We start from the raw sequence: 27,190 nt of genomic DNA on the forward strand, positions 1-27,190 counted from the left end.
ATGTAAGGTGTAAAATATGTAAAATATGTAAGGTGTAAAATATGTAAGATGTAAAATATGTAAGGTGTAAAATATGTAAGGTATAAAATATGTAAGGTGTAAAATATGTAAGATGTAAAATATGTAAGGTGTAAAATATGTAAGGTGTAAAATATGTAAGGTGTAAAATATGTAAGGTGTAAAATATGTAAAATATGTAAGGTGAATCTTAATGTACAAGTGATAAAATTGCAGATAAAATTTTGAAACAAGACAATCGATGGAAACGTGTGTTACCAGGATTGTAGATGAAAAATGTGTCTGAGAAATGTTCTGCATTCTTCGAGTCTAAGTCATGACTAACAGATAATTCTTATGGATGCAGTATCAGTGTACAAAGAGACTATGCAAATATAGCAGCCAATTGGATATGTTCAACAGCTTTAAAGGACTTTTTTCCCCTCATTATTTGAATTGCGATAGTCTTACAAAATTTAAAGAAGTGACATTCGTTGTATTTATTTTAAAAATATTTTCAATTGTTACAATTTTTAATAAAGAAAAGCTATATTTTGTTTTATTTATTCAAAGACTAGCAGAGTACCTCCGGCCTTGCTGGGTTAAATAAATACGTTTAAATATATTTTAATTCATGCAGATTTTTTTTATTTGTAATACAAGGTCAATTCTCTCTTGAATATTATATTGTACCTAATATATAGTAGTGATTTCAAATGTTAAAAAATGACTTGGGTGCCATCAACTAGAATCCAAACCAAAACATTTAGCATTTCAGCCGCATTCCCTACCGTTTAAGCTATCCGCAGATAAGAAAGATGTAAAATTAAACCACTTCAAGCTATGAATGAATTTGCACATGCGCAAAAGTAATAGTAATGTGTTGGCAAGTTGAAATGAACATTTTGCATTTCAACTTGTCAATATACGTCTATACGCATTATCCATCCAAACAAATATTTTACTTGTTATAAACCAACCTTGGTGTATGATTACTATTTCCTGTTAATTTCAGTGTTGTGTGACCAGTAGTTTAAGAGTTTATCGGTTAAATATTTACATAGACAAACCAACAGGTATACATATATATGATGTATGATGATTGCAACGTCTTGTCAGACGAGTGCCACTCCCTCAGACATTTAAAATCCATGATTCCAAATGTCTGAGGGAGTATCTATACAAATATGATGTTACAGAGTCTTAGCTTTGTACGACAGCTAAGTCTCTCTCTCGGTTCAAAATGTTGAGATCCAGCAACAAGCAAGAGCAAGATAGCCAGCAACAAATTAAACTGCAGACCAGCTTAATGCGGGTACTGGTCTTCCGCTTTATGGTTTTTTAAATTAGAGATTTGCTTCTCCTAGAAAGGTTGCCTTCACCACGGCTTACGGGAGCCCTCTCTACCCCAATACACATATACACACACACAAATATACACGGTGCTAGTTGGCCGTTGACCCAGTAAAAGAGTTCATTCGCCCTTTGGAAGGTCTTGTTTTTAATCCTTCAGGGAGACTAGCCGCCCTCCTCACCAAACAAGTCTGGTGGGGGAACCAGTTTAGTCGCCGGTGACCCGACCATGAGGCAGGTAGTACTGGGTTACATGGTGCCAGTAGCATATGACATGACCTGACATATACATACATACATACATACATTTTTGATATAGAATATTGAACTATGACAATTATTTTTACAAAATAAAAAAAAATTTTTGTATGATTAAATCTTATGTACATTTATTATTTCAAGAGGATTTAAATTATTAACAGTAAATTATTAACAGTAAATTATGATGAAGCCATCTGTGGAATTTCCATGGGTCCCATGTTAGAAGATTTTGTTAACTTTGTGATACTACTGGAGTGCACAGTGCAGCCAGATGCTAGTGTGATTGCAAGAGTAAAGAGTGGATAGCATAGGTTCAGGGAACGTTTGCAATTATTAACCAGCATAGCATTATCACTATTGACCAAAGAAAGAACTTATCCGACACATCTATGCAATGTGATGATGTATGGAAATGAAATGTAGCCAGTGAGGGTTGAGGACATGCATTGCATGGAGAGAAATGAACACCGTTTATGATGCCGGGCGACTTCAAAGCTACCTTGCTTAGCAACCATAGTGAGTTAGGTGTTGTTGATACTTGTCAAGAATTCCAGATGTTCCAAATTTCTGCATATCAGAAAAATAATGTCTCAAAGTAGAACTGACAGTTGGCAGAAAAAGTCTGACGAGCATCTATGAAAATCTCAGCTGTCAGTCCTCTGTTGTATGTTGAAAAGGAGTTTAAAACTATCTTTGTTTTTCTTTGTTAGACAGACAGTGAAAATGCAAATTCATAAAAACTATTTGTTTTAGCAGATAGAGACTTCACTTGCTGACTTCCAAGCAGTACATGTCGGCTTGGGTCAACATCCCAAGGCTGGAGACCTTCAAAAGGGTCAAGTTATTAAGAAAATGATGCTTTCATTAATTATTGATTGCCTGTTGATTTGAAAGTAAACCAGTTGATTCTAGGTCTATCCTAACAACAACAACAAGACAGCCAGCCAATGTGTTAAAGGTATTGCCACATGGACTTAGGGTCATGTGCACTTCGTGTGCTATGAGCATCAGAGCGGTAATCTTCAGCGAGCCGATGTATCTGCTTACATTTTGAAGGGTCCATTACAAGACTAAATTAAAAGTTGCCACTGGGACTTAGGGTTAGTGCATATTGCTTTGCCCATGTGCACAATATTAGATGTAGAAATGATGAGGTAACAGCTTCAGTTCACAGGGGAAGGTCAAATGAAACCTGGGATAAAAGTGCTAAGAATGAACCCAAGGAAAAGATGTAGCCAGGGATAGATTAGTTTGAAAGTCAATTTCTTAGAGTCGTTCAGTGCATATCAGCATGTCAAATGGACGTTAAACTGTTGATGATGATGATGATGAGCATGTTAATTTAATTCAACTTCCAAAAAAGTGTAATTATAACTGAATTTTAACAAATATTTTATTGAGTTTTAAAAACAAGTTTAGATCTGATGACTTCAGAAAAAGATTAAATCTAGACAATATGGGGAGATGTATGCAAAACAGGAGAATGGATAGGAGTTCTTGGGTTAGTAGATGTAGAACAGTTGAAAGTGATGAGGATGAACTTGAATGCAAACAGGATTTTTGTTTTTCTTTATTCACATTCACCGCTAATAAGACATATCGCCATTTGGATGTAAGGGCTAGTGTTTGGGACCATGCCTACAAAAGATTAACAAAATGTTGGTTTACTTTACATTTAAATTTCTGTTTATCAGTACAGTCAGGGAAGCAGGGAGCAAGAAAGGAATTCCAAACTCTAGCTGTTCAAGGGAAGAAACTATTAAAGTAGAAAGCTTTCTCGCATTTTAGGACCTCAACCGTGAAGAGGTGTGATTTTGTTGCTAAGCGAGTTTGTCTGGCATATGTATGTCGAGGGAGCACAAGTGCAACGAGTTCATAATAAATAAAGACCTGTGCAGAGATAGGTTAGATTAGAATTCAATTTCTAATATCCGTTCAACACATGCCAGTATGTAAAATGGATGTTAAATTGAAGATGATGATGATCATGATCATCATCATCTTGCTACACGTTTACACATTCTCTTAAAACTATAACTTGATATTTAAATGTAACTACATCTCAGTTGATGAACAATTGAACGTTTTTCCAGTTCATCTAACGCGATGATGTTTTCCTCATATGATGCTGCACTCTATACATAATCATTGATGAATTTAAAAGTAAACATCCGCTTTCATCTTATTTCACTCCTCTCATCACTTGATACATTCACCCTTCATTCTCACCTGTTACATGATGTGCAGTAGTGATCGGAAAAACTTATAGACACTCACATCTGTCGTTGATGTCCAGCTGTAAAGTCCTGCTGGGGAACGGCTACTATACGATGCAACACAATGGAGTGTGTAAATATCTCTGCGAAACGATCTGTAAAAAATGGAATATCGATGCAGCAGCAAGTCCTGGCAACATCGTCCGAAATATTCAAATGATACAAATTATCCTCATCTCAAAAAATTTGAAATAGAATTCATTTTTTTAAATCACTGATGCATTTTATAACATCATTATGAAATAGTTTTCTGGTGTTGAAGGTGCAATCCTCAGTACAGGTGATCATCATCATCATGTGCTGTCCTTCGTGTCCGAAGACGACTTCCTGTGAACCATCATTCTCCACTTGTCACAGTCGCGACTGAGGGTCTGCCAAATTCTAGTAGGGATCAACCTGTCCTTTAGATTTCGTTTGACGGTGTCACGAAACCTGAGCTTAGGTCTGCCTATGCCTCATACCCCATTCTCCAGTTGTGAAAACAGTATTTGTTTTGGTAGTCGGGAGTTCTCCATTCTGTTTACGTGCATGGCCCATCTCCGGTTTTTCCGGATAAGCAAGTCATACATGCTTGGGAGGTTGACTTGTGATAGGATCTCCCTGTTGCTGACAAAGTCATACCACTTGACATTTAAAATCTGCCGGAGATGTCTCATCATATAGGTGTTGAGCTTGAGGGCTACCAGTTTGTACACTGGCCAAGTTTCTGCACCGTATAAGAGTGACGAGAGGACGATGGTGCTGTACACCAAGCATTTAGTTCTGAAAGTCAGGTCTTTATTTTGCCAGACCTTCTGTTTAAGTTTTCCATAGGATATGGAGGTGTTAGCCATTCTTGTAGAAATCTCCTCGTCCATTTTGTTGTTGTTCATGACTCTGGTCTCTAGGTATTTGAATTTGCTGACATTGTAAAGCTCCTGGTCTTGAATCTTAATTGGCTGGCTTGTTGCTGGTGATCCAGGGGATTGTTGGTACATCATTTTGGTTTACTTGATGTTAATCTTCAATCTGAAGGCCTTGGCTGATCCTGCGAAGTGAGTTGTTATGTCCTGAGCATCCTCGTGACTATGCACTACAAATGCGGTGTCATCAGTCAAACCTGAGCTCTCGTACGAGTATCTTTGTTGTTCTATTTGCGGATTTGTATGCATTGACATTGAAAAAGTCTGCTCCTGACCTAGATCATATAAAACACATTTATCACAATTTCTAAAGGCATGCCGAAGCACAACTGACAGGTAGAGTGAGAAGAGAGTTGGAGTGAGGACGCAGCTCTGTCTGACACCATTCTGCATGTCGAACAGATCGGAGAGCTCGTCCTTCAGCTTAACTGTGGCTTTCATGCCGAGGCACTCTTTGGATGTTTCATAAACAGTTTCTTTGAAGGACAGCGAATCTGAGTTTACATCTCCGGTTGGTTCAGCAAGTCTCTCATTGAGAGCATTCACCAGCTTTTCTCTTACATTTTGACGTTTCAAGCCGTTGACATTCAGCTTCAGGGGGGTGGTTCTTTATCTTTATTTTGTGTCTCAGTTTGAATCTCGCTTGTGTCTGGATCATAATATGGTCAGTGTTGTAGTTTGCTTTCCTCATTGCTCTCGTGTCCAGGATATCTGGGAGGTCACGTTGACGAGTGATGACGAAGTCAATGAGGTGCCAATGTTTACTTCTAGGGTGCATCCAGGAGTTCCTGTGAACAAGCTTGTGTTTAAAGACGGTGTTGGTGATGCAAAGCTGATGCTCAGTGCAAAGTGAAAGGAGGAGCTCCCCATTTGAGTTGACTTTCCTGCATCCATACTTCCCTAGTGCTCTGGGCCAGGTGATATAATCCTGTCCTACCCTGGCGTTAAAGTCTCCCATGAGTATGGTACGGATGCAAGTGTACTGTCTAACTGATGGTAGAATATATCAATAGTTTCCTGAGAGTTTGTCATAGTCGGAGCATATATAGCTATCAAGGTACACCAACGGTCTTCTGATAAAGGTAGCCTGTGTGTCATCAGCTTGTCATTTATCATATGGGGCACTTCTATCAGTTTCTCCAGTAAATGATGTAGCCAGACTCTCTAATGGAACCGCTCTCTTTGAACCTGACTTCACTCAGGACAGCAATATCGATGTCATATTTTTCTAATTCGCACAATATAATCGCACTTCTTCTTTCTGGTTTTGCCGAATCAGAGCTATCAAGCATCGTTCGTATGTTCCCTGCCAGTATGAGTTCTTTTTCTGTTTTCGTTTCATGGTTCGTAAGGAATTTGCTGACAAGATAGTTTAAGGATGAAGTGGGTTTTGTCAGTTGCCATTTCACCCCTCTCCTCCAATGGGGTACGCCAGACTGGGAAGGATTGCCCAAGACGAGTCGGCAGCTCATTGGTCGCAATGACTAGCCAGAATGAGTGTTATCAACTTTCTCAAACTGCCTTAACAGAGCGTCACAGTTTCTGGTTTTTCTGTCTGGGTTGAGCTTCCCATAGATCCCTGCACTGTTAGCCTGAAGTTCAGTATCCAGTGGCGTCCACCTGGAGGCCAGCGCAGATTCTTGACTGACAGCTACACTTTCATACATCTGTCAAGCCCTTCGGTGATCGGTTCCGCAGTGGTGGTGGATGACAGACCAAGAGATGCACTGGATTGCGTTATAGAACCAATCGCGCGCACACACACACACACACACACATATATACAAACACGCATATGTATATGCGTATACCCGCAAGCACCTATATTCATAAACACACAGAAAAGCACATCCGTATCCATGCACCAACCAGCATACACCCATGTACAAATATATACATAAACACATATACACATCTTAAAAACCTCCATGAACTCGCAAAGATGCACAGATGCACTTGTATATTTACAAACACCCACCCAACAACATATACATCCACAGATCCAGGGAAACTTCCTATTATAAACATTTAGTTATAAACAATCACACCACCCATGTGACCGGTGCTTATAAGCACACACACACACGCATGCCCGCACACACGCATGCCCACACACACACGCATATATATATGCATGATGCTAGTTGGTCGTTGACCTCCCAAAAAGGAGGGTACGTACACCCTTTGAAAGGTCTTGTTTTTAATCCTTCTGGGAGACTAGCCACCCTCCTCACCAGACAGGCTGGTGGGGGAACCGGTTTAGTCGCCGGTAACCCGACCATGCGACAGGTAGTACTAGGTTACATGATACCAGTAGCATATGACATGACCTGACCTGACCTTCAGTACAGTTCAGTACAGGTGATACTACAAATATAATTAAGACTTCTACTCGGCCATTGCTGATGGATTAAATAATAATAATTTCCGTACAGATTCGAGAGTGGTCTCAGCAATGACAACAAGTGCAAATTCTGCTACACAGAAGTAGAGTGTGTAAGCCTCTAAGACAGCAAACTATAAGGTTCTGCTGGGGAACGGCTACTATAGGATGCGACACAATGAGTGTGTAAATATCTCTACTGGACGATCTGTAAAAAGTTGAATATTGAATGCAGCAGAAAGTCCTGGGAACATGCATAACAGTTGGAAATAAGTCATGCATCATCCATTGTGATTATGCAATTCGTACAGTTACGCACCTTGAAAATAGGGTCATTAAACCTGACCTAGTGATATGGGGCAAGGAGTAATAAGCAACCTTAGAAGTTAATGAACCTAGTGATGCTGGGGTAAACAGAGATGAAAAGGAAAAAATGACGAAATTCCAAGATCTTACGGATGGCATGAAAAGAATCTTAAGATAATCTCAATTAAAAAAATACCAAAACTGCCTGGCAAATATACCCAGTGAACCAATTGCAAGAGAGATTCAAACAATCGCACTTGAAGTGACGTTTGGAATCTTAAAAAGATCTATCGGTTTGAATGTATGAGATAGCGAATGAATGTTTGGCATCCGTTAGGATGCCCCATCCCCAGCTAGAACAAAATGAGTAACTAGAAAAAAACAGGTAATCTTTACGGCTACTTATATAATTTCCTTTGTTTTCATTTTTTTTGTTTCAGGATTCCTGGATTGGGATGAGTATCTGCGGATGTACCTGATAGCCCGAGGTTACGGTAAAGATAAAGTTGATAAATATATGAAAGACATCAATACAAAAGGTGGAGCGACCCCATCAAGTTTGAAAAGTTTTGAAGAGGAACAGTTCTTTCACAATGGAGGTAAGCAAATTAAGATTAAAACATCCTTGTTTTTAATTAAAAACAATAAAAAAAAAAAACTAGAAAGAAACAATTTTGTGAAAAAAAAATTAATACCAGTTGTTGTAATGAAAGTTGGAAACCTGCACACAAAAAAAACCTAACATGTCCACGTTACTCACTGTGTTGCCTAGAATATATACTTCATAATAATGAGTTTAATAGTTTAGGAGTTTACTTTGCACATACATATTATTGATGCTGATGCAAGTTTACTGGTGTAGTTAATTTTTTTTATTACATTATAAAATTCCAAAATTTTTGAAGAACAAATTTTTTTTCTATTAAAGCTTTTGTATATTTTTATAAATATACTAGCAGGGCTACCTGGCGTTGCCTGGAGCCATAAAAGTAAACAAAATAAAGTGTTTATTTTAAAATGAAGGAATATGGTAAATATTATCCTATTCCTTGGACCCAAGCAGACCTGAAGGAAACAGCAGTTCACCAGGTAGAAAGCCACTATTAGTAATTTGTATTGTACGTGCATACATACACACAAACAAAATAAACTTGTCAACAAAAAAGAAATAAGGAGGAGAGTGTTAAATTGGATAGTGTGTTTGAAAGGTTATAAAGAAAGCATAATGTTAAAATTTGAGAAAGACATTATGTAAAGTGGAGTAAAAAAAAAATAAAAACAAAAGGAATGGAATACAGTGTTTATTACAAAGTGCGTTCAATGGTCATAAAAAAAACTTGATCGCAAGGGCTGTGTAATTTTTGTTGTTTTGATGCCAACGAAGGTGATTCTGATAGTGGGTAGGGTTTTTAAACTTTGTAAAAGAAAGCAAGTAAACTGGTTATTGAACATCTGTTTAATGATTTTCTCTTGTATTTTTCAATCTTACATGACAGAAATGACTGATGCATTAAATGAACTTAACGCCAGGTGAAATACTGTCTCTTAGTGATGCCATATTTTAATGTTAGCAACCATTTGCTTATAAAGTGAAAGACTGAATTCTAGAATATGAGAATTATCAGAGCTCAGCCAATCAAAATGGACGGACTTTGGAAGGGAGGTTTTATTATTTATGAATCGGAAATTGGAAAATTATGTTAGATCTATGTATGTATGTGTAATCACAAAATCTGTGGAATGTGTACAATTCTTCCCAGTAACTACTAGTAGCAGTGGTAGGACTAAACAGGTTTTAATCATGAGTCTATTGTGTGTCTGGGATCACATGTAAATGTGGAAAACTATACAAAGGTGAGACGTGTCGTCCACTAAAAGTAAGGCTAGAGGAACACCAAAAAGCCGTAATATGTGGAGAATTAAAAAATCTGGTATGGCTGACCACATATGGAGGGAAAAATAAAACCATTTTCCTTTTATGTGACAAAATGAAAATCATAGTCAGGAAAACGTTGAGGAGTTAGACGATTCAAAGAAGTGGGGCATATGCTGAGGGATGTTCAATGATTAAACAGGCCTAGTATATCATTTAACTCACTATTAGAGCCATCTATAAATATAAAAGCGAAAATGTTTGTGCGTGCGTTTTCGTGTATGTTCAAGAAAGGCTTTTTTCCAAGAACCGATTGGTCGCCTCACAACTTAAAACTTTTTATATCGCACCTAAATGATAATATCTACGAGTTAACAACTGGGGTTGCCTGTCTATTTAATTTGCCCGACTTTCAAAAGATAAATATTCAACAAATTTCAATCAACGCATGTGCATTAAGCTTTTTCGTATAAAAAAAAGAAACGAACAGACTCGCGGTAAATAAGACACTGTCCCGCACTCAAAGTTGACGTCATTAACTCGTCAAAAATGGGCACCTGGAAAGTTGCACGTTTTTTTTTCACACTTTATTATTTTTTTTAACTGCGCGTCAAGGCTTCGTTTTTTTGTTTTTTTTAAAACAAAAAACGATTTTTGTTTTCATTTACCCAAAAACACACACACCTCCAAATACCTGGGCAATGCTGGATACCCCCCGCTAGTTAATTATGAATAATAGATAATCTCTACTGATATAGAAATGGTAATTTGTGTGTGTGTCTCTGTGTGGGTGAGTTCAATCTCAATGAACTCCAAAATAGTTGTGCCGATTTTTTTTTTTTTTTTTTTTTTTACACAGATGTACTTTGTGTTTGGAAGTGTTCTTAGATAGGTTTTGTATCGATAAGTATTGAAAATCAATAAGTATTGAAAATCAATAAGTATTGAAAATCGATAAGTATTGAAAATCGATAATTGAAAATAAAATCTGATTAAAGGAACAGTCCAATTTTGAAGTTAACACCCTTAAACAACCTAACATCACAAATGCATTTAAAAAGTTTTATCACCATACAAGCAGAAAGGCTCCATATAAGTCAACAGTAGGGTGCATTTGAAATGGATGTTTCTGTTTAAAGCACAGTTGAATCATGAAACTTGACTTGCATTTTAAACTTTAATTCCAGCTGTTATATATAAAAATAATTTCATTATGTAAGCAGTAAGCTCTCTACAGTGCAATGTAGATTACAATTTATTGTTAACTAAGTCACTGCAGGGAGGCATGTGAAACTTTCTCTCAATGCACTGTGGCGGGTCCTCGACTAGAGAAGGCAATCAATTGATTTGATTGAAAAATGGTCAATTTCACTGATTTCAATGACAATAAAAGTATTGGAAGTTTGAGACATTCACTGATCTTCATTCAATCCCGGGAAACGCCAAGTCTCCCTGCTAGTATACTTGTAATTAATTGTAATTTAGGATAGTAATAATAGTAATCTATAAATATAATAGCGAAAATGTATGTTTGTATGTGTGTTCGCTTTTTCTGTATGTCTACAAAAGGCTTTTTTCAGAGAAGCGGTCAGTCGATTCACAACTTTTAAAAACTTTTTATCTCACATGTAAATCGTAATATCTCACAGTTAACAACAGAGCTCGCCTGTCTATTTAATTTGCTCGACTTCGGGAAGATAAATATTCAACATTTGTCGCTCGCCGCATGTGGATTAGGCTTTTTCCTATAATAAAAGCGACACTAATTCTGGCGGCATTTTCCGTCTATCGGCGGAAATGTCCAAAAGCAATCAGCTTTGATCAATGTGGAAATATTTTCCATATATCAAACAATTGCTGTTCAATTTGGACAAGGGGAACTGTTACCCCCTACCCCCAACATCTTGGAAAAAATTTTAAAAAGTGTTCCGCACTAAATAATACTCCGCAGTCAAAACTTGACCTCATTAAGTCATTAAAACGTGCACCTGCAAAACCTAAGTAAAGTTAAATAAATTCAAACGTGTTTCCCTTAGCATCTTGCGGTGGCCCAATGGTTAAAACCGTTGAACTCCTTTTTTTTTCACACTTTAATTTACAACTTTGCCTCAACAGTTCGGGTTCGATCCTCATACTTACCTACCAAAACATTTTTTTTATTATTTTAACCCCCCCCCCCGGTGTTTTGATTTACCCAAAACCACACACACCTCCAAACACCCGGGCAACGCCGGGTACCCCTCGCTAGTCTATAATATAAATCTGCCTGTTTAAATGTATGTATGTATGTTTGTATACCTCAGACAGAGGCGACGGATTTTCACGAGATTGGTATCATTTTGAAGCTCGACCCTTCGGACGACAAATATCGAAAAATTGGTCAAAAACATTAATCTCTTCACGCCTCTTTTTGATAGTCTAGCCTTAATTTAAGCCTACATCATTTCCGGTTTGGCGATGAGCGCAACAGCTAACGCGTCACGTTTATTTTTCACTTTCTTTTCCTCCTTCGTGGTAATTGATTACTGTACACTCTTAACCCTTATCCTCGAGTGGTCTCTGGGCGTTGATAAGTGGTGATACCTATGTAAAAAAAAAAAAAATAAATAAAAATAAAAAAAAAAAAAATAAAAAAAAAAAAGAGTTCGAGCCTGCCTGCATACTACCACTTTTTTATTTTTATTTTTATTTTTTTGCTCAACACACACCTCCAAACACCTGAGCAACGCCGGGCACGCAGGTTAGTACAATATAAATAGAAATGCTTAATTCTAAATCATATTTTTAAATCTAATTATTTTTAGCCATCTTTTTAGAGAACTGTCGATTACAAAAATATTTTAAACACTTAAGGGAGATAACTCTTAGATATTTCTGAGTTATCTCCCTTTGCATTGATTCCGTGTGACTTAATTTGGAAAAAATTCAGTTACTAAGATAATAAATAATGTAAAAATATTTTAGGTGAAACTCCACAGTAGTATTGTATTTATAGGAATTAGATGTATCGATTTACGAGAATGACGTGTGTTTTAACAATGATGTTTATTAGGTGCAGACAAAAATGGTGGAATAAAGATAGGGGGGACATAGTTTTGAAAGCTGATTTATCATAATTTTTTTTTTTTTTTTTTTTTTTACCGACTACTTTTTAATTGTATTTTCAAGATTAAAGACTAAAGTTAATTTCTAAAAGGAAAAAAATATTTGTACACATGATAAAAGAAAAGTTATGAAAAATGTTTTCACGGTGAGCTTACTAATACAACTAAACTTTAAAGTTAAATAAATTCATTGTAAAAATCTCTTGAAAGATAAGTATTAGTTTACATCTATTTCAAAGATAATTAATAAAGTAAAGTCCTAAGATATTGAATTAAATATAAAAACACCTTGTTTGTACAAAAAATAGCTTAACTGCTAAAAGTGAGAAATTCTCGCTTCGTTCAACCAAAAGAAAACAAAATTCTCGTCAAATGGATTACACAGAAGCCCAAAGTTTCAGACAGTTAAAAGGCTGTCTATAAATGACGTCAGGTAGTTAAAAGGAGGTAAGGGGTGCTGTTGTTCTTTTTTTCTTAAAGATGTACATCTGTACATTCATATCGTGAACGTTTGTCTAATTTTTACCGTTTTTAATTTAATTATCTCTCTACTGTGCTAGAAAGCTACTAACGCCCGAAAGTATCCTGTAACTCTATAAGGTCACCATTCGCCCATGTATGGAGTACTGTTGTCATATTTGGGCTGGTGCATCTGCTACTAATCTCTCCCTCCTAGACAAGGTGGTCCTGGATATGACCTTAAACTATATCCAGTGATGAGGCCCCAGCTTGTGGGCTTTGAGGAGTGTGGAGCCACCCTTTAATTGCCATTGCTCCCAGGTCCACTCTCACCTGGAGTTGTAGTACCTGTTAGGGTCCCAACTATGGGTTGAATAGAAACTGACTTGAAAACAACAAATATATTCTATTAAAAAAATTTTCTTCAAAATAACTGGATTTGGCATTAAATAACCTGAAAAGGGTTGATAATGCCGTAAAACAAAAACAACCAACCAACCTAGACAAGGTCCAAAAGAGAGTCTCCAACTTGATAGGTCCTGAACTGAATATATGTAGAGAGAGAAAAAGAAACATAGAAATGCATTTGAAATTGAATTGTATGAAGCTTTTTTGAAAAAAAGGATCTGCAAAGAATGTAAAAAATTTAATGCCAGCTGTTCTCATCCGAGGACTGAACACGAGTTTTCTTTGCTATATTTGCCTCGTTTGATTCTTTAGCTACATGATAAAACTTAGAAAACGGTTTTTGTTTTTTTTAATCACTTTATCCGATTTCTCAATAAGATTGTCTTTCATTTATAAAGCCAACAGCTAAGAAATCAATAAAAGTAACTTTTGAAAATCAATTATGCACTGAACCGACATTTGTGTAAATATCTCTATGCAATTGCGACTTTAAATATTTTTTTCGTTTTCTGAAACACTTAAAAAATTTTATTCTTTTCTTGAGGTTTATTTTATATGCGATACATCAAACCTGCGCATAGTATTTACTTAAAAGTCAAATAAGTTTTGCTGTAAGAGAATGTGAATGATTACATATTTGATCATCTTTGGCGTTTATAAGTGGTGAAACAAAAATTAATTATCTTTCAAAATATTTGAATCCGGTGATTTGGTTAGTAGTTATTCCATATTATCAAAATAAAATTGAAAATGTCACCCATAAATTCCATTTTTTTTTTTTTTTTTTTTTTTTTTTTTTACGTACTTGAAATTTTAAAAATGCAATGTTTTGGAAACTACTTGAAATTATAAGTTCAACGCACTTGCAGCTTTAAATTTCTTCCTTTGAAACAGTTAAAAATGTGAATTTTTTCTTGAGGCTTAATGTATATGCAGTACATCAAACCTGCATATAGTCCATAGTACTGCACTAACCAAAGTAGTTAGTCCTTCCCATTATCAAATATGTATGATCGTCTGTGGCTATGCTCTGTTCTCTGAACCCGATCAGCAGTTTTTTATTGATCAGTGCAACTGAAACCTGTGGAATAGCCGGATTCCAAGCATTAGATATTTTTTCTGATGAAAGTTTTTGATTAATTTTGGATGGCATGTCTTCATTTTCCTAGCAATATTGTAATTCTTCAAAGTTCTATTCTAGTCTAAGTGCAACACTGTATCAATGATCATCCAGTGAATATTATTCAGCAAATCAATATCTATGTTAATGAAAGACCTCTCTGTTCTGCTGTTGCTTCCCACCCATCTTCCTCAGATCAGTTGAAAAATACAGAATTCGACTCTGAAACTTGTTGGTCTTTCTTTCTCATCAAATCTTTCTTGGGTTTCATACATTTGATCCATTGCTCCTTCTGCTTCTTCTAAAGTAGTTTTTCTTTATCGCTCTAAACACTTTCTCACACTCAAGACTATTCTCTATCTCTACAAATCTAATATCAAATCATGTATGGAGTTGATTGTTGTCATATTTGGGTTGATGAATCTGTGTCCCATTTAAAGATTCTTCATAAATTGCAGAAACGTATTTGTTATTTGATTGGCTTTCATCCTTTCTTCTTTACTACAACTTCTCTCTTACAGCCGTGATGTTGCTAGTCTCAGTCTTTTCTTTAAATAATATTATGACATGTGTTCTTCAGAATTGTCTATTTTCTTTGTTCAAACTCATTTGACTCGTTGATCTAATGGTCTTCACCAATTTGCTTTTTTTTTCTTTTTTTACACGGAGGTCACCACTTATCAAGGCCCGGAAGCCACTCAGGGATAAGGGTTATTGCAAGTACAGTACGTTAGTGTGAAGATTTAATGAAGTGTTTACTTAAGAGGGTGGTTCATTAGGAATTTGTTAACGTTGGACTTGAAGACATCCAAGTTGTAGTTAGGTGGGAAGCAGGCAGACGGAACAGAGTTCCACAGGCGTGCAGTTCTAAGAAAGAAGCTTTGTTCATGGAATCCATGTTTTGATTTAGGCACAGATATAGAGTGGGGGAAATTTTTCACAGTGGATTAAGCTAGACGGGTGTTTTTCATGAAAGATTAGCGAGGGGGGTACCAGAGATTGGAGTTCAGATGAGTACCTGCCATGGAAATAACGATAAAACAAGGATATGCTCGCAACGTCTCTTCTGTGGGAGAGAGGTTGCAGGGTAGAGAAAAGGGCATCCCCCACTAAGCCACAAAGTCTATTTTGTACTCTGTCAAGGCAGGATAGGCTGTTTTTAGCAGCTCCTGCCCAGATATGGCAATAGTATTCCATCCTTGAACGTACTTGGCTTTTATATAGATAGAGAATTGCATCAGTAGTGAGATATCTTCTGGAACGGTAGAAGGATCCCACCATCTTTCCAGCGACCTTGGCAACAGACTTGATGTACGTGTTCCATTTCAGATCAGGAGTAAAGGTCAAACCCAGAAGCTTGTCAAAACACAGGGCTTCTCCTAGACGAGAGCCATCCATTTCAATTGATGCGAGATGGGGATCAGAGCGTTGATGATGTAAAGTTAGGAGTTTTGTTTTAGATGCATTTGCTATTTTGATACCTTATTGTAATACAGCTTCTTATTCCAGTATTCCAAGAACTGCAGGCTTATGGAACGGTCTTCCTATCACCAATAACCTTTATCTTTTCAAGGTTAAAGCCAATAGACATTTTCTGTCTTTGCAATAATTATCTTTTGTTCTTGTTAGCTCCTTACATCAAATGGATTCATAACTTGTCTGGAGCGATTTCCATGAAAAATGCCGAGTTATGTTTAATACAGTTCATTTTACCAAATGAATACGATCAAACAAATAAACTAAAACATTCCCTAATATCTATATCCTATATGATTTCTTTCCATTTTGTATTAAATCAAACGCTAATAGGTCCTGGATATGACCTTAAACTATATCCGATGGTGAGGCCCCAGCTTGCGGGCTCTGGGGAGTGCGGAGCCACCCTTTAATTGCCATTGCTCCCAGGTCCACTCTGATCCGGAGTGGTAGTACCTGTTAGGGTCCCAACTATGGGTTAAATAGAAACTGACTTGCAAAAAACAAATATATTCTATTAAAAAAAATTTTCTTCAAAATCACCAGATTTGACATTAAATAACCTGAAAAGGGTTGATATGCCGTAAAACAAAAGCAACCAACCAACCAAACGCTAATAAAAATCAATTATTTAATAAAACCTATTTCTTTCTTTTTCTCTTTTTTTTTTTTTTTTTTTTTTTCAGATAAAGATGTTCTTTTGCGATATAAAGAACGTTGGGATGAATCTGACACTGAAATACAGGATAACAAATTGAACAAGAATGAATTCCTCAAGTTTCGTCACCCGGAACATCGAGATGATTCCATGCAGGAAATGGCAGAAAGTATTATCCATGGATTAGGTAAAATCCGTTTCCGAACTTTTATGTCTAGATCCACCTTTTTTAACCTTCTTTTTTTTTTATTATAAACATCATCACAATCATCATATTAAATATTATCATCACAATCATCATATTAAATATTATCATCACAATCATCATATTAAATATTATCATCACAATCATCATATTAAGTATTATTATCACAATCATCATATTAAATATTATCATCACAATCATCATATTAAATATTATCATCACAATCATCATATTAAATATTATCATCACAATCATCATATTAAGTATTATCATCACAATCATCATATTAAGTATTATCATCACAATCATCATATTAAGTATTATCATCACAATCATCATATTAAGTATTATCATCACAATCATCATATTAAATATTATCATCACAATCATCATATTAAATATTATCATCACAATCATCATATTAAATATTATCATCACAATCATCATATTAAATATTATCATCACAATCATCATATTAAATATTATCATCACAATCATCATATTAAATATTATCATCACAATCATCATATTAAATATTATCATCACAATCATCATATTAAGTATTATCATCACAATCATCATATTAAGTATTATCATCACAATCATCATATTAAGTATTATCATCACAATCATCATATTAAGTATTATCATCACAATCATCATATTAAATATTATCATCACAATCATCATATTAAATATTATCATCACAATCATCATATTAAGTATTATCATCACAATCATCATATTAAGTATTATCATCACAATCATCATATTAAGTATTATCATCACAATCATCATATTAAATATTATCATCACAATCATCATATTAAATATTATCATCACAATCATCATATTAAGTATTATCATCACAATCATCATATTAAATATTATCATCACAATCATCATATTAAATATTATCATCACAATCATCATATTAAGTATTATCATCACAATCATCATATTAAATATTATCATCACAATCATCATATTAAATATTATCATCACAATCATCATATTAAATATTATCATCACAATCATCATATTAAATATTATCATCACAATCATCATATTAAGTATTATCATCACAATCATCATATTAAGTATTATCATCACAATCATCATATTAAATATTATCATCACAATCATCATATTAAGTATTATCATCACAATCATCATATTAAATATTATCATCACAATCATCATATTAAATATTATCATCACAATCATCATATTAAATATTATCATCACAATCATCATATTAAGTATTATCATCACAATCATCATATTAAGTATTATCATCACAATCATCATATTAAGTATTATCATCACAATCATCATATTAAATATTATCATCACAATCATCATATTAAATATTATCATCACAATCATCATATTAAGTATTATCATAACAATCATCATATTAAATATTATCATCACAATCATCATATTAAATATTATCATCACAATCATCATATTAAATATTATCATCACAATCATCATATTAAATATTATCATCACAATCATCATATTAAGTATTATCATCACAATCATCATATTAAATATTATCATCACAATCATCATATTAAATATTATCATCACAATCATCATATTAAATATTATCATCACAATCATCATATTAAGTATTATCATCACAATCATCATATTAAGTATTATCATCACAATCATCATATTAAGTATTATCATCACAATCATCATATTAAGTATTATCATCACAATCATCATATTAAATATTATCATCACAATCATCATATTAAGTATTATCATCACAATCATCATATTAAGTATTATCATCACAATCATCATATTAAATATTATCATCACAATCATCATATTAAATATTATCATCACAATCATCATATTAAATATTATCATCACAATCATCATATTAAATATTATCATCACAATCATCATATTAAGTATTATCATCACAATCATCATATTAAGTATTATCATCACAATCATCATATTAAATATTATCATCACAATCATCATATTAAGTATTATCATCACAATCATCATATTAAGTATTATCATCACAATCATCATATTAAGTATTATCATCACAATCATCATATTAAGTATTATCATCACAATCATCATATTAAGTATTATCATCACAATCATCATATTAAATATTATCATCACAATCATCATATTAAGTATTATCATCACAATCATCATATTAAGTATTATCATCACAATCATCATATTAAATATTATCATCACAATCATCATATTAAATATTATCATCACAATCATCATATTAAATATTATCATCACAATCATCATATTAAATATTATCATCACAATCATCATATTAAATATTATCATCACAATCATCATATTAAGTATTATCATCACAATCATCATATTAAATATTATCATCACAATCATCATATTAAGTATTATCATCACAATCATCATATTAAGTATTATCATCACAATCATCATATTAAATATTATCATCACAATCATCATATTAAATATTATCATCACAATCATCATATTAAATATTATCATCACAATCATCATATTAAATATTATCATCACAATCATCATATTAAGTATTATCATCACAATCATCATATTAAATATTATCATCACAATCATCATATTAAGTATTATCATCACAATCATCATATTAAGTATTATCATCACAATCATCATATTAAGTATTATCATCACAATCATCATATTAAATATTATCATCACAATCATCATATTAAATATTATCATCACAATCATCATATTAAATATTATCATCACAATCATCATATTAAGTATTATCATCACAATCATCATATTAAGTATTATCATCACAATCATCATATTAAGTATTATCATCACAATCATCATATTAAGTATTATCATCACAATCATCATATTAAATATTATCATCACAATCATCATATTAAATATTATCATCACAATCATCATATTAAATATTATCATCACAATCATCATATTAAATATTATCATCACAATCATCATATTAAGTATTATCATCACAATCATCATATTAAATATTATCATCACAATCATCATATTAAATATTATCATCACAATCATCATATTAAATATTATCATCACAATCATCATATTAAATATTATCATCACAATCATCATATTAAATATTATCATCACAATCATCATATTAAATATTATCATCACAATCATCATATTAAGTATTATCATCACAATCATCATATTAAATATTATCATCACAATCATCATATTAAGTATTATCATCACAATCATCATATTAAGTATTATCATCACAATCATCATATTAAGTATTATCATCACAATCATCATATTAAGTATTATCATCACAATCATCATATTAAATATTATCATCACAATCATCATATTAAATATTATCATCATAGTAAATAAGGGATGTTCAACTTTCTATAATCCAATTCACAAGGGGATTCAAAGTAGAAGGTGGAATATTCAGTTCCTTATGTGACATGTCACCCGCGCGTCGTCCAGTGGTGGAATGACCCCGGTTGTCGGTTCTGGTGTCTCCTCGGCGATGATGTCAACGGCCTGTTTCCTGAAACAGACTTGTCATGCAAAACAATTGAAAGGACCAAGTCAATAAGCGTTTCTTTTTGTTTAAACTTCTTTGTATTCTATCAGGGTACAATCGGAGCTAGCTGTTCAGTTAGGGACTGGCCACTTGTTAACTGCGAGGTTTTCTCTTCTCTCTCCGACAGAAAACTCATCCACTATGTGATATCAATAATTTTCTTCCTCTATCGCATTAATTACTGTAGTATCCCCCTTCTTCCACAGTTTTCAATGTATTACTCTTTTCCTTGCACCCCTTTTGCTGCTAATGTAGTTATTGCCAGACATCGCATCTCTGATATGTTATTTAGCATCTTCTCTCCTCTTTAGATGAGAAGCATTAGGCTTTGAAATACCTAGGTATAAAGAGTTTACTTATCTTACATCCCTAATTGATGTAATCTCCCTATTGAATCAATAATTAAATTTATATGAATTAGTATTAATATTTTTATGTTGTCCATTTTTTTATTCTTTCTATATAAGCTCCACCTCAGTTGAGCTTTGCATTACCCTGATAAGTCTCCTCTTAAAGAATTTTTTAATTTCTTTTAACTTTCCTCATATATACATGATGTAATGACAAAATTGTTGCCCTAGAAAAGAAGACCTGATTTCATTTCCGTTTGATAAAAAACTGGTTTTATTTATTTATTTTTTGTTGCATCTACTAGTTGGCCAGTTGTGTACAAATCCCAAGAGCGATAGAAGCCTTCTATCATGTCTGAAAGTGACACAATGTTCAACGAGTAAGATTGGAGATGCACAGCTGTACAACTCCTGCTCTCTACCGATCCAAGTTATCACAACAGGACCATTGCCAGCACCCTCAAAATGCAAATCTGGACAATTCAATGCTTGAGGATATGGCTAAATGAAGTTTCCGACCACGGTTATGGTCTTTGGTGTGGTTTCAAGTGAGAGCCACATCATGCCACCTCACATTTTCGCAGTTGGCTTGAAAGTCAACACCAAAGTGTACCTGGATGTGCTAAAGAGTATGGTGATCTCCTGGTGCAATCAGGTGGCTACAATCAGACTCTGGGTGTGCCAGTAGAACTCGGTACCAGCCCATAAGTTCAAAGAGACCCAGGGTTGGCATCAAAAGGAATGCTATGACTTTGTACCCTTCTCTCACTGCCCCCCTCCTCTCCCGACTGAACCCATTGGACTACTTCATTTGGTCATACGTCAATAACATCACCAACATGACTTCCCGCAACACCAAAGCCAGCCTGGTCGCCGCCTTCCGCTGAGTATTTGTCGAGCTCTCAACAGTGTTTGTGGAAAAAAACATGTTTCCAGTTCCGGACCCGTATTGATATGGTAATTGAGGCTAAAGGAGGCTACATTGAAAGATGTCTGCTGGAGTACATAATCAAGTTACCTGAACTGATTTTTTCAATAAAAGTTTTAAAATAAAGCTTTAATGGTGAATGCTCTGACGAACTGCAAACACTTGTACCTCCCCGACGTAACTACCCCCGACAAACCCGACAAGCTACTAAGTCTCATCCCTTTACAGTGGAGATCCCTAGGTGCAAGAAAGCCTTTTACTCCAATAGTTTCTTCCCCAGAACTGCGGGTCTTTGGAACTCCCTTCCGGGATTCTGCTTTCCCAACTGCAATGATATGCAGAAGTTCAAGTGTAATGTTAACAAACATCTTTCTACTCTTCTCCCTTCATAATGACCCCGCTAATTAATTCCCTAATAGTAGCCCCCTGCTTCAAAGTGGCACTGTGCCTTGTTTGGGGTGAAAATTGAATAAAAAAAAAAGAAAAAAAAAGCTGTAGTGTTGTTTTCATTATGACGACAATTTTATCATTCCACCACCTACTTATGAATATATATTAATTAAATTACTTATGAATATATATATTAATTAAATTACTTATGAATATATATTAATTAAATTACTTATGAATATATATATTAATTAAATTACTTATGAATATATATATTAATTAAATTACTTATGAATATATATATTAATTAAATTACTTATGAATATATATATTAAATTACTTATGAATATATATATTAATTAAATTACTTATGAATATATATATTGATTAAATTACTTATGAATATATATATTAATTAAATTACTTATGAATATATATATTAATTAAATTACTTATGAATATATATATTAAATTACTTATGAATATATATATTAGTTAAATTACTTATGAATATATATATTAATTAAATTACTTATGAATATATATATTAATTAAATTACTTATGAATATATATATTAATTAAATTACTTATGAATATATATATTAATTAAAATATTTATGAATATATATATTAATTAAATTACTTATGAATATATATATTAATTAAATAACTTATGAATATATATATTAATTAAATTACTTATGAATATATATATTAATTAAATTACTTATGAATATATATATTAATTAAATTACTTATGAATATATATATTAATTAAATTACTTATGAATATATATATTAATTAAATTACTTATGAATATATATATTAATTAAATTACTTATGAATATATATATTAGTTAAAAGATAAATAAAAAAAGTTACATATAACAGAACAATAAGAAAAAGTAAAAGAAAAAAAAACTCTAGGCTATGACATTTCGAAACTAAATGCCTCACATCAAAAAAGGAGAAGGGCCAAAATTATACAGAATGGATAGATAGAAACTGGCCAGTTTTTATCTTGGACATTATCAAAAAACTGAAAAGCAATAAGGCGGCCAGAGAAAGTGGTTTTTAATCTGAAATCTTAAAATATTCTTCAGACGTACTGGTCCCCCTCTCCCTCCACCAAATATTTACCCATGTCTGGGAAACCGAAAAATTCCCTCAAGAATAGAGCGATGCCATCCTGCTCCCCTTTTACAAGCGAAATGATTAACGCTCTTGCAGTAATTATTGTGCTATCAGCCTTATCAATATCAGTGTAAAATTCCAGATGAGAACACAAAATATTCTTCTTTTTTTTTTTGCCTTGCCTATACTCAGCAGTTTTAATGTATGGCTGTGCACATGTGATAACGATCATCTTACCAGGTGATAAAAATTTGCTGAGTTAGAATGGATACGAATACGTTATCCGTTTTTTTTTTGTTTTTGTTTTTGTCGTGACATATGCATATGAATGTGTTGATAATCTATTTCTGGAGGAGGGAGCACATTTACACTTCAAAAAAAATAATCAATTTAAAATATTGAAAACAAAAACCGACATATGTCGCATCAACTTAAGACGACACATTTTTTCTTTACTCTTTGTTTACTTTTTGCTTATTTGTATTTAAACTTTAAAACATGTTGAGTTACCTCCCATTTCTGTATACACACACGCGCATGCGCGTTCACACAATAGACAATGTTTTAGATCCTTATTAATAATTATTTTTGTGAACACCAGAAGGAGCTAACATCCAAGCTTTACAATATGGAATTAACAGCATTCTTCTCTTTCTCACCTTGCCTATACTCAGCAGTCACTAGAATTTGGTCATCACAGTAAAATTAGGTGTTACATATGGTTTACATAATATACATGTGTCCTGTTTTTTTGCCGACACAAAAACTATTATTGGATCTTCTTCTTTGAAGCACTTCCTAAAATAAACTCCGTTTATAGAACAGGTAACTCATCAGCTTGGACACCTGAACGGAAAAGTCATTTTATTTCTTTCATAGATTCTTAAAATCTATGTGAAATATACTAAGTTTTGGGAGGTGAATATCTGCCCATCCATTCGACATTTCCTTTACATATCCATTCGACACTCCTCCTGCATTTCCATTCGATGCTCCACCTACATGTCCATTCGACGCTCCACCTACTTGTTCATTCGACGCTTCACCTACTTGTCCATTCGACGCTCCACTTACTTGTCCATTCGACGCTCCACCTACTTGTCCATTCGACGTTCCACCTACATGTCCATTCGACGCTCCACCTACATGTCCATTCGACGCTCCACCTACTTGTCCATTCGACGCTCCACCTACATGTCCATTCGACGCTCCACCTACTTGTCCATTCAACGCTCCACCTACATGTCCATTCGACGCTCCACCTACATGTCCATTCGACGCTCCACCTACTTGTCCATTCGACGTTCCACCTACATGTCCATTCGACGCTCCACCTACATGTCCATTCGACGCTCCACCTACTTGTCCATTCGACGCTCCACCTACATGTCCATTCAACGCTCCACCTACATGTCCATTCAACGCTCCACCTACATGTCCATTCAACGCTCCACCTGCACTCCTCCTGCATCTCCATCCGACATTTCTCCTACATATTCATTCTTTCATGCAAACACATTTTTTCTTGTACTGCTGAAAATTAACTCAACTCCAAACGCATCTAATGTGTAATAAATTCTCAGTATTAATCCTTTTCAACACATGTACAACATCACACATGAATAAATTTTTTTTAATGTTTAATATGCATCATCCTTTTTTGTCTTTTTTTTCTTTACTGACCTAAATGATATACGATTTGTATTCATGCAGAAAAGCAAAAAGATGCATCTTTTTTTTTCTGTACACAGATAAAAAATCATATACTCTCACAAAACCTTTTGTATTGAACAATATTGAAAGAAATGTAGAAAAATAAAAAATGTAATATTTTTGAAAACATATATAATTAAGGTTTTAAATTTATTTTTTATTGTAAAAAAATATTAATCTTTTATGTTTTTTTGAGTAAAGTTAATTCATTTTTATTAAAAATGAATTAAATTTACTTAAAAAAAAACAAAAGTTTAATATTTTTGGAAATATATTTGTTTTATTTTTAATTAAATTTTTTTCTTTTAAAATAAATTCATTTTTTGTTTTTTTTTTATAATTTAATTTTTTTTTTAATTTTTAAATAAATTAAATTTATTACTCATTTTTAAAATAAATGAAATGCATTTTTTAATTTTTCCAGACAAAAATAATGATGGCAATTTGACCCTCGAAGAATTCGTGGCATTACCCCCTGGTATTTCTTCCGACAATAATACAGCATCAGAAGATGAAAAATGGCAGGATGAGCGAAAACATGAATTTTTAAACTCAATCGATTTAAATAAAGATGGCATTGTTAATATAAGTGAACTTAAGGTATGACATTTAATTTTTTGGAGAAATTAACTTAGAAACATTTTAATCTTTTTCTTTTTTTTTCCATAAAAGTGAACCTGCATTGTGAACGTTTATTGCACAAGCCATGATTGTCCACATGACGTGCTCATCTGAAAACAGGGCTCGATTCAGGCCTCAATCATTTTCTTTCTGATGCTGCTGTAAAAAAAGTGATTCTCCCTTCAAACAAAATTACAAGTCCAGTTAACGACAAACTTGCAATCAGAACTGTGAGCCAAACCAAATTAAAACAAAAGTCGAATCAAGCACAAATCGTGCATGAGCTTCACCATCTCTCTCTGCGAACCGCAGAAACCCAACTGCCCATCTGTTTTTTTATATATATATATATATATATATATATATATATATATATATATATATATCACTTACACAACACCGTAAGGCTGTTCAATATTATTACCTGTTAATCACTGGTCATAACTTAATCATCTATGTTTGTTTTTAATAAACATAACATAGCAAGAAATATAAAAGCTGTTAAGTGTTGTCTTAAGGAGAATTGCTTCGCAACACCTTAGTAAACCTCATCAGTCTGAGCTGTATTAAAAAATTCAGGTGATCGGTTATCTCCCTCTCAGTAAAGACCAATAAGTCTCCGGTGCATCATGAGTAAGTTGCTGTGACAACAGAATATTCTTTTCATTCTTTTGACTCAAGTATATATCCGACATAGTTAGACACACTTAATCAACCGAGAACCCCTCCGTCTATATAAAAACATATAAGATATTAATGGATATATACTCAAGAGTCCAAAAAATGAAAAGAATATGCTGTTGTCACAACCCTAATCATGAGTAAGTTGCTGAAATCTGTGTTAAATAGAGAAGTAGTCAACCATCTTAACAAAAATAATCTTTTTAGTAACATGCCATATGGTTTCCGTTCTGCTGGATCTACAACAGATGTGTTTACAGTTATATCTCATAGGATTAGCGAATGTCTCAATAAAGGTTTTTCTAGGGCAGTTGCTCTTGACATATCAAAAGCCTTTGATAGGGTATGGCATAAAGGTTACTCCATAAGATATCTAGCTATGGTATAGCTGGAAATGTCTTCTCAATTATCAAATCATTTCTCTCTTGTAGGTTCATAGGAGTAGTGATGGGCAGAAATCAGAAGTATTAATGCTGGAGTCCCTCAGGGGTCCATCCCGAGTCCAACTCTCTCCCTGATCTACATTAATAATCTGCCAACTCCTATCCTAAGATAATTCGTAAACATTTATGCTGACAACACTACCATCTATGGCAACACTTGAAAGGCCGTAAACGACCATGTTCTCTCTGATTCTCTCTCCTCTGATCTTGAGTCCATGATGAAATGGGGAATGGAGTAGTTGGTTACTTTTAATGCACCTAAAACCAAGCTTATATCTTTCCATTGTATACGCTCTGATCCTCATCTGGCATCAATTGAAATGAAGGTATCTCCTCTAAAATGGAACACGTGCATCAAATCTGTTGCCAAGATTCATCTGAGCTCCAATCTGGCCTGACTTTCACGAAAAACACTTGTTTAGCTGAAACAACTACAATAATTTCCCCCACTCTTTATTTGTGCCTAAACCTAAACGTAGATTCCATGAACAAAGCTTCTTTCTTAGAACTGCACACCTGTGGAACTCTCTT

The 27,190-nt window shown here is 33.7% G+C and overlaps 1 protein-coding gene across 1 annotated transcript in view; it reads left to right on the top strand.

Annotated features, from left to right (window-relative positions):
- LOC145302100 (45 kDa calcium-binding protein-like) overlaps positions 1–27,190 on the top strand; it is a 140,220-nt gene that overhangs the window by 99,033 nt on the left and 13,997 nt on the right. Inside the window, exons 3-5 of the mRNA XM_080144632.1 lie at positions 7,919–8,077; positions 16,605–16,763; positions 25,339–25,514. Of these exons, the coding sequence (XP_080000758.1) occupies positions 7,919–8,077; positions 16,605–16,763; positions 25,339–25,514 (494 nt within the window). The remainder of the gene's footprint in view (positions 1–7,918; positions 8,078–16,604; positions 16,764–25,338; positions 25,515–27,190) is intronic.

Source organism: Euprymna scolopes, chromosome 2, assembly GCF_053919585.1.
Source record: "Euprymna scolopes isolate OS-2025 chromosome 2, ASM5391958v1, whole genome shotgun sequence".
Taxonomy (NCBI): domain Eukaryota; kingdom Metazoa; phylum Mollusca; class Cephalopoda; order Sepiida; family Sepiolidae; genus Euprymna; species Euprymna scolopes.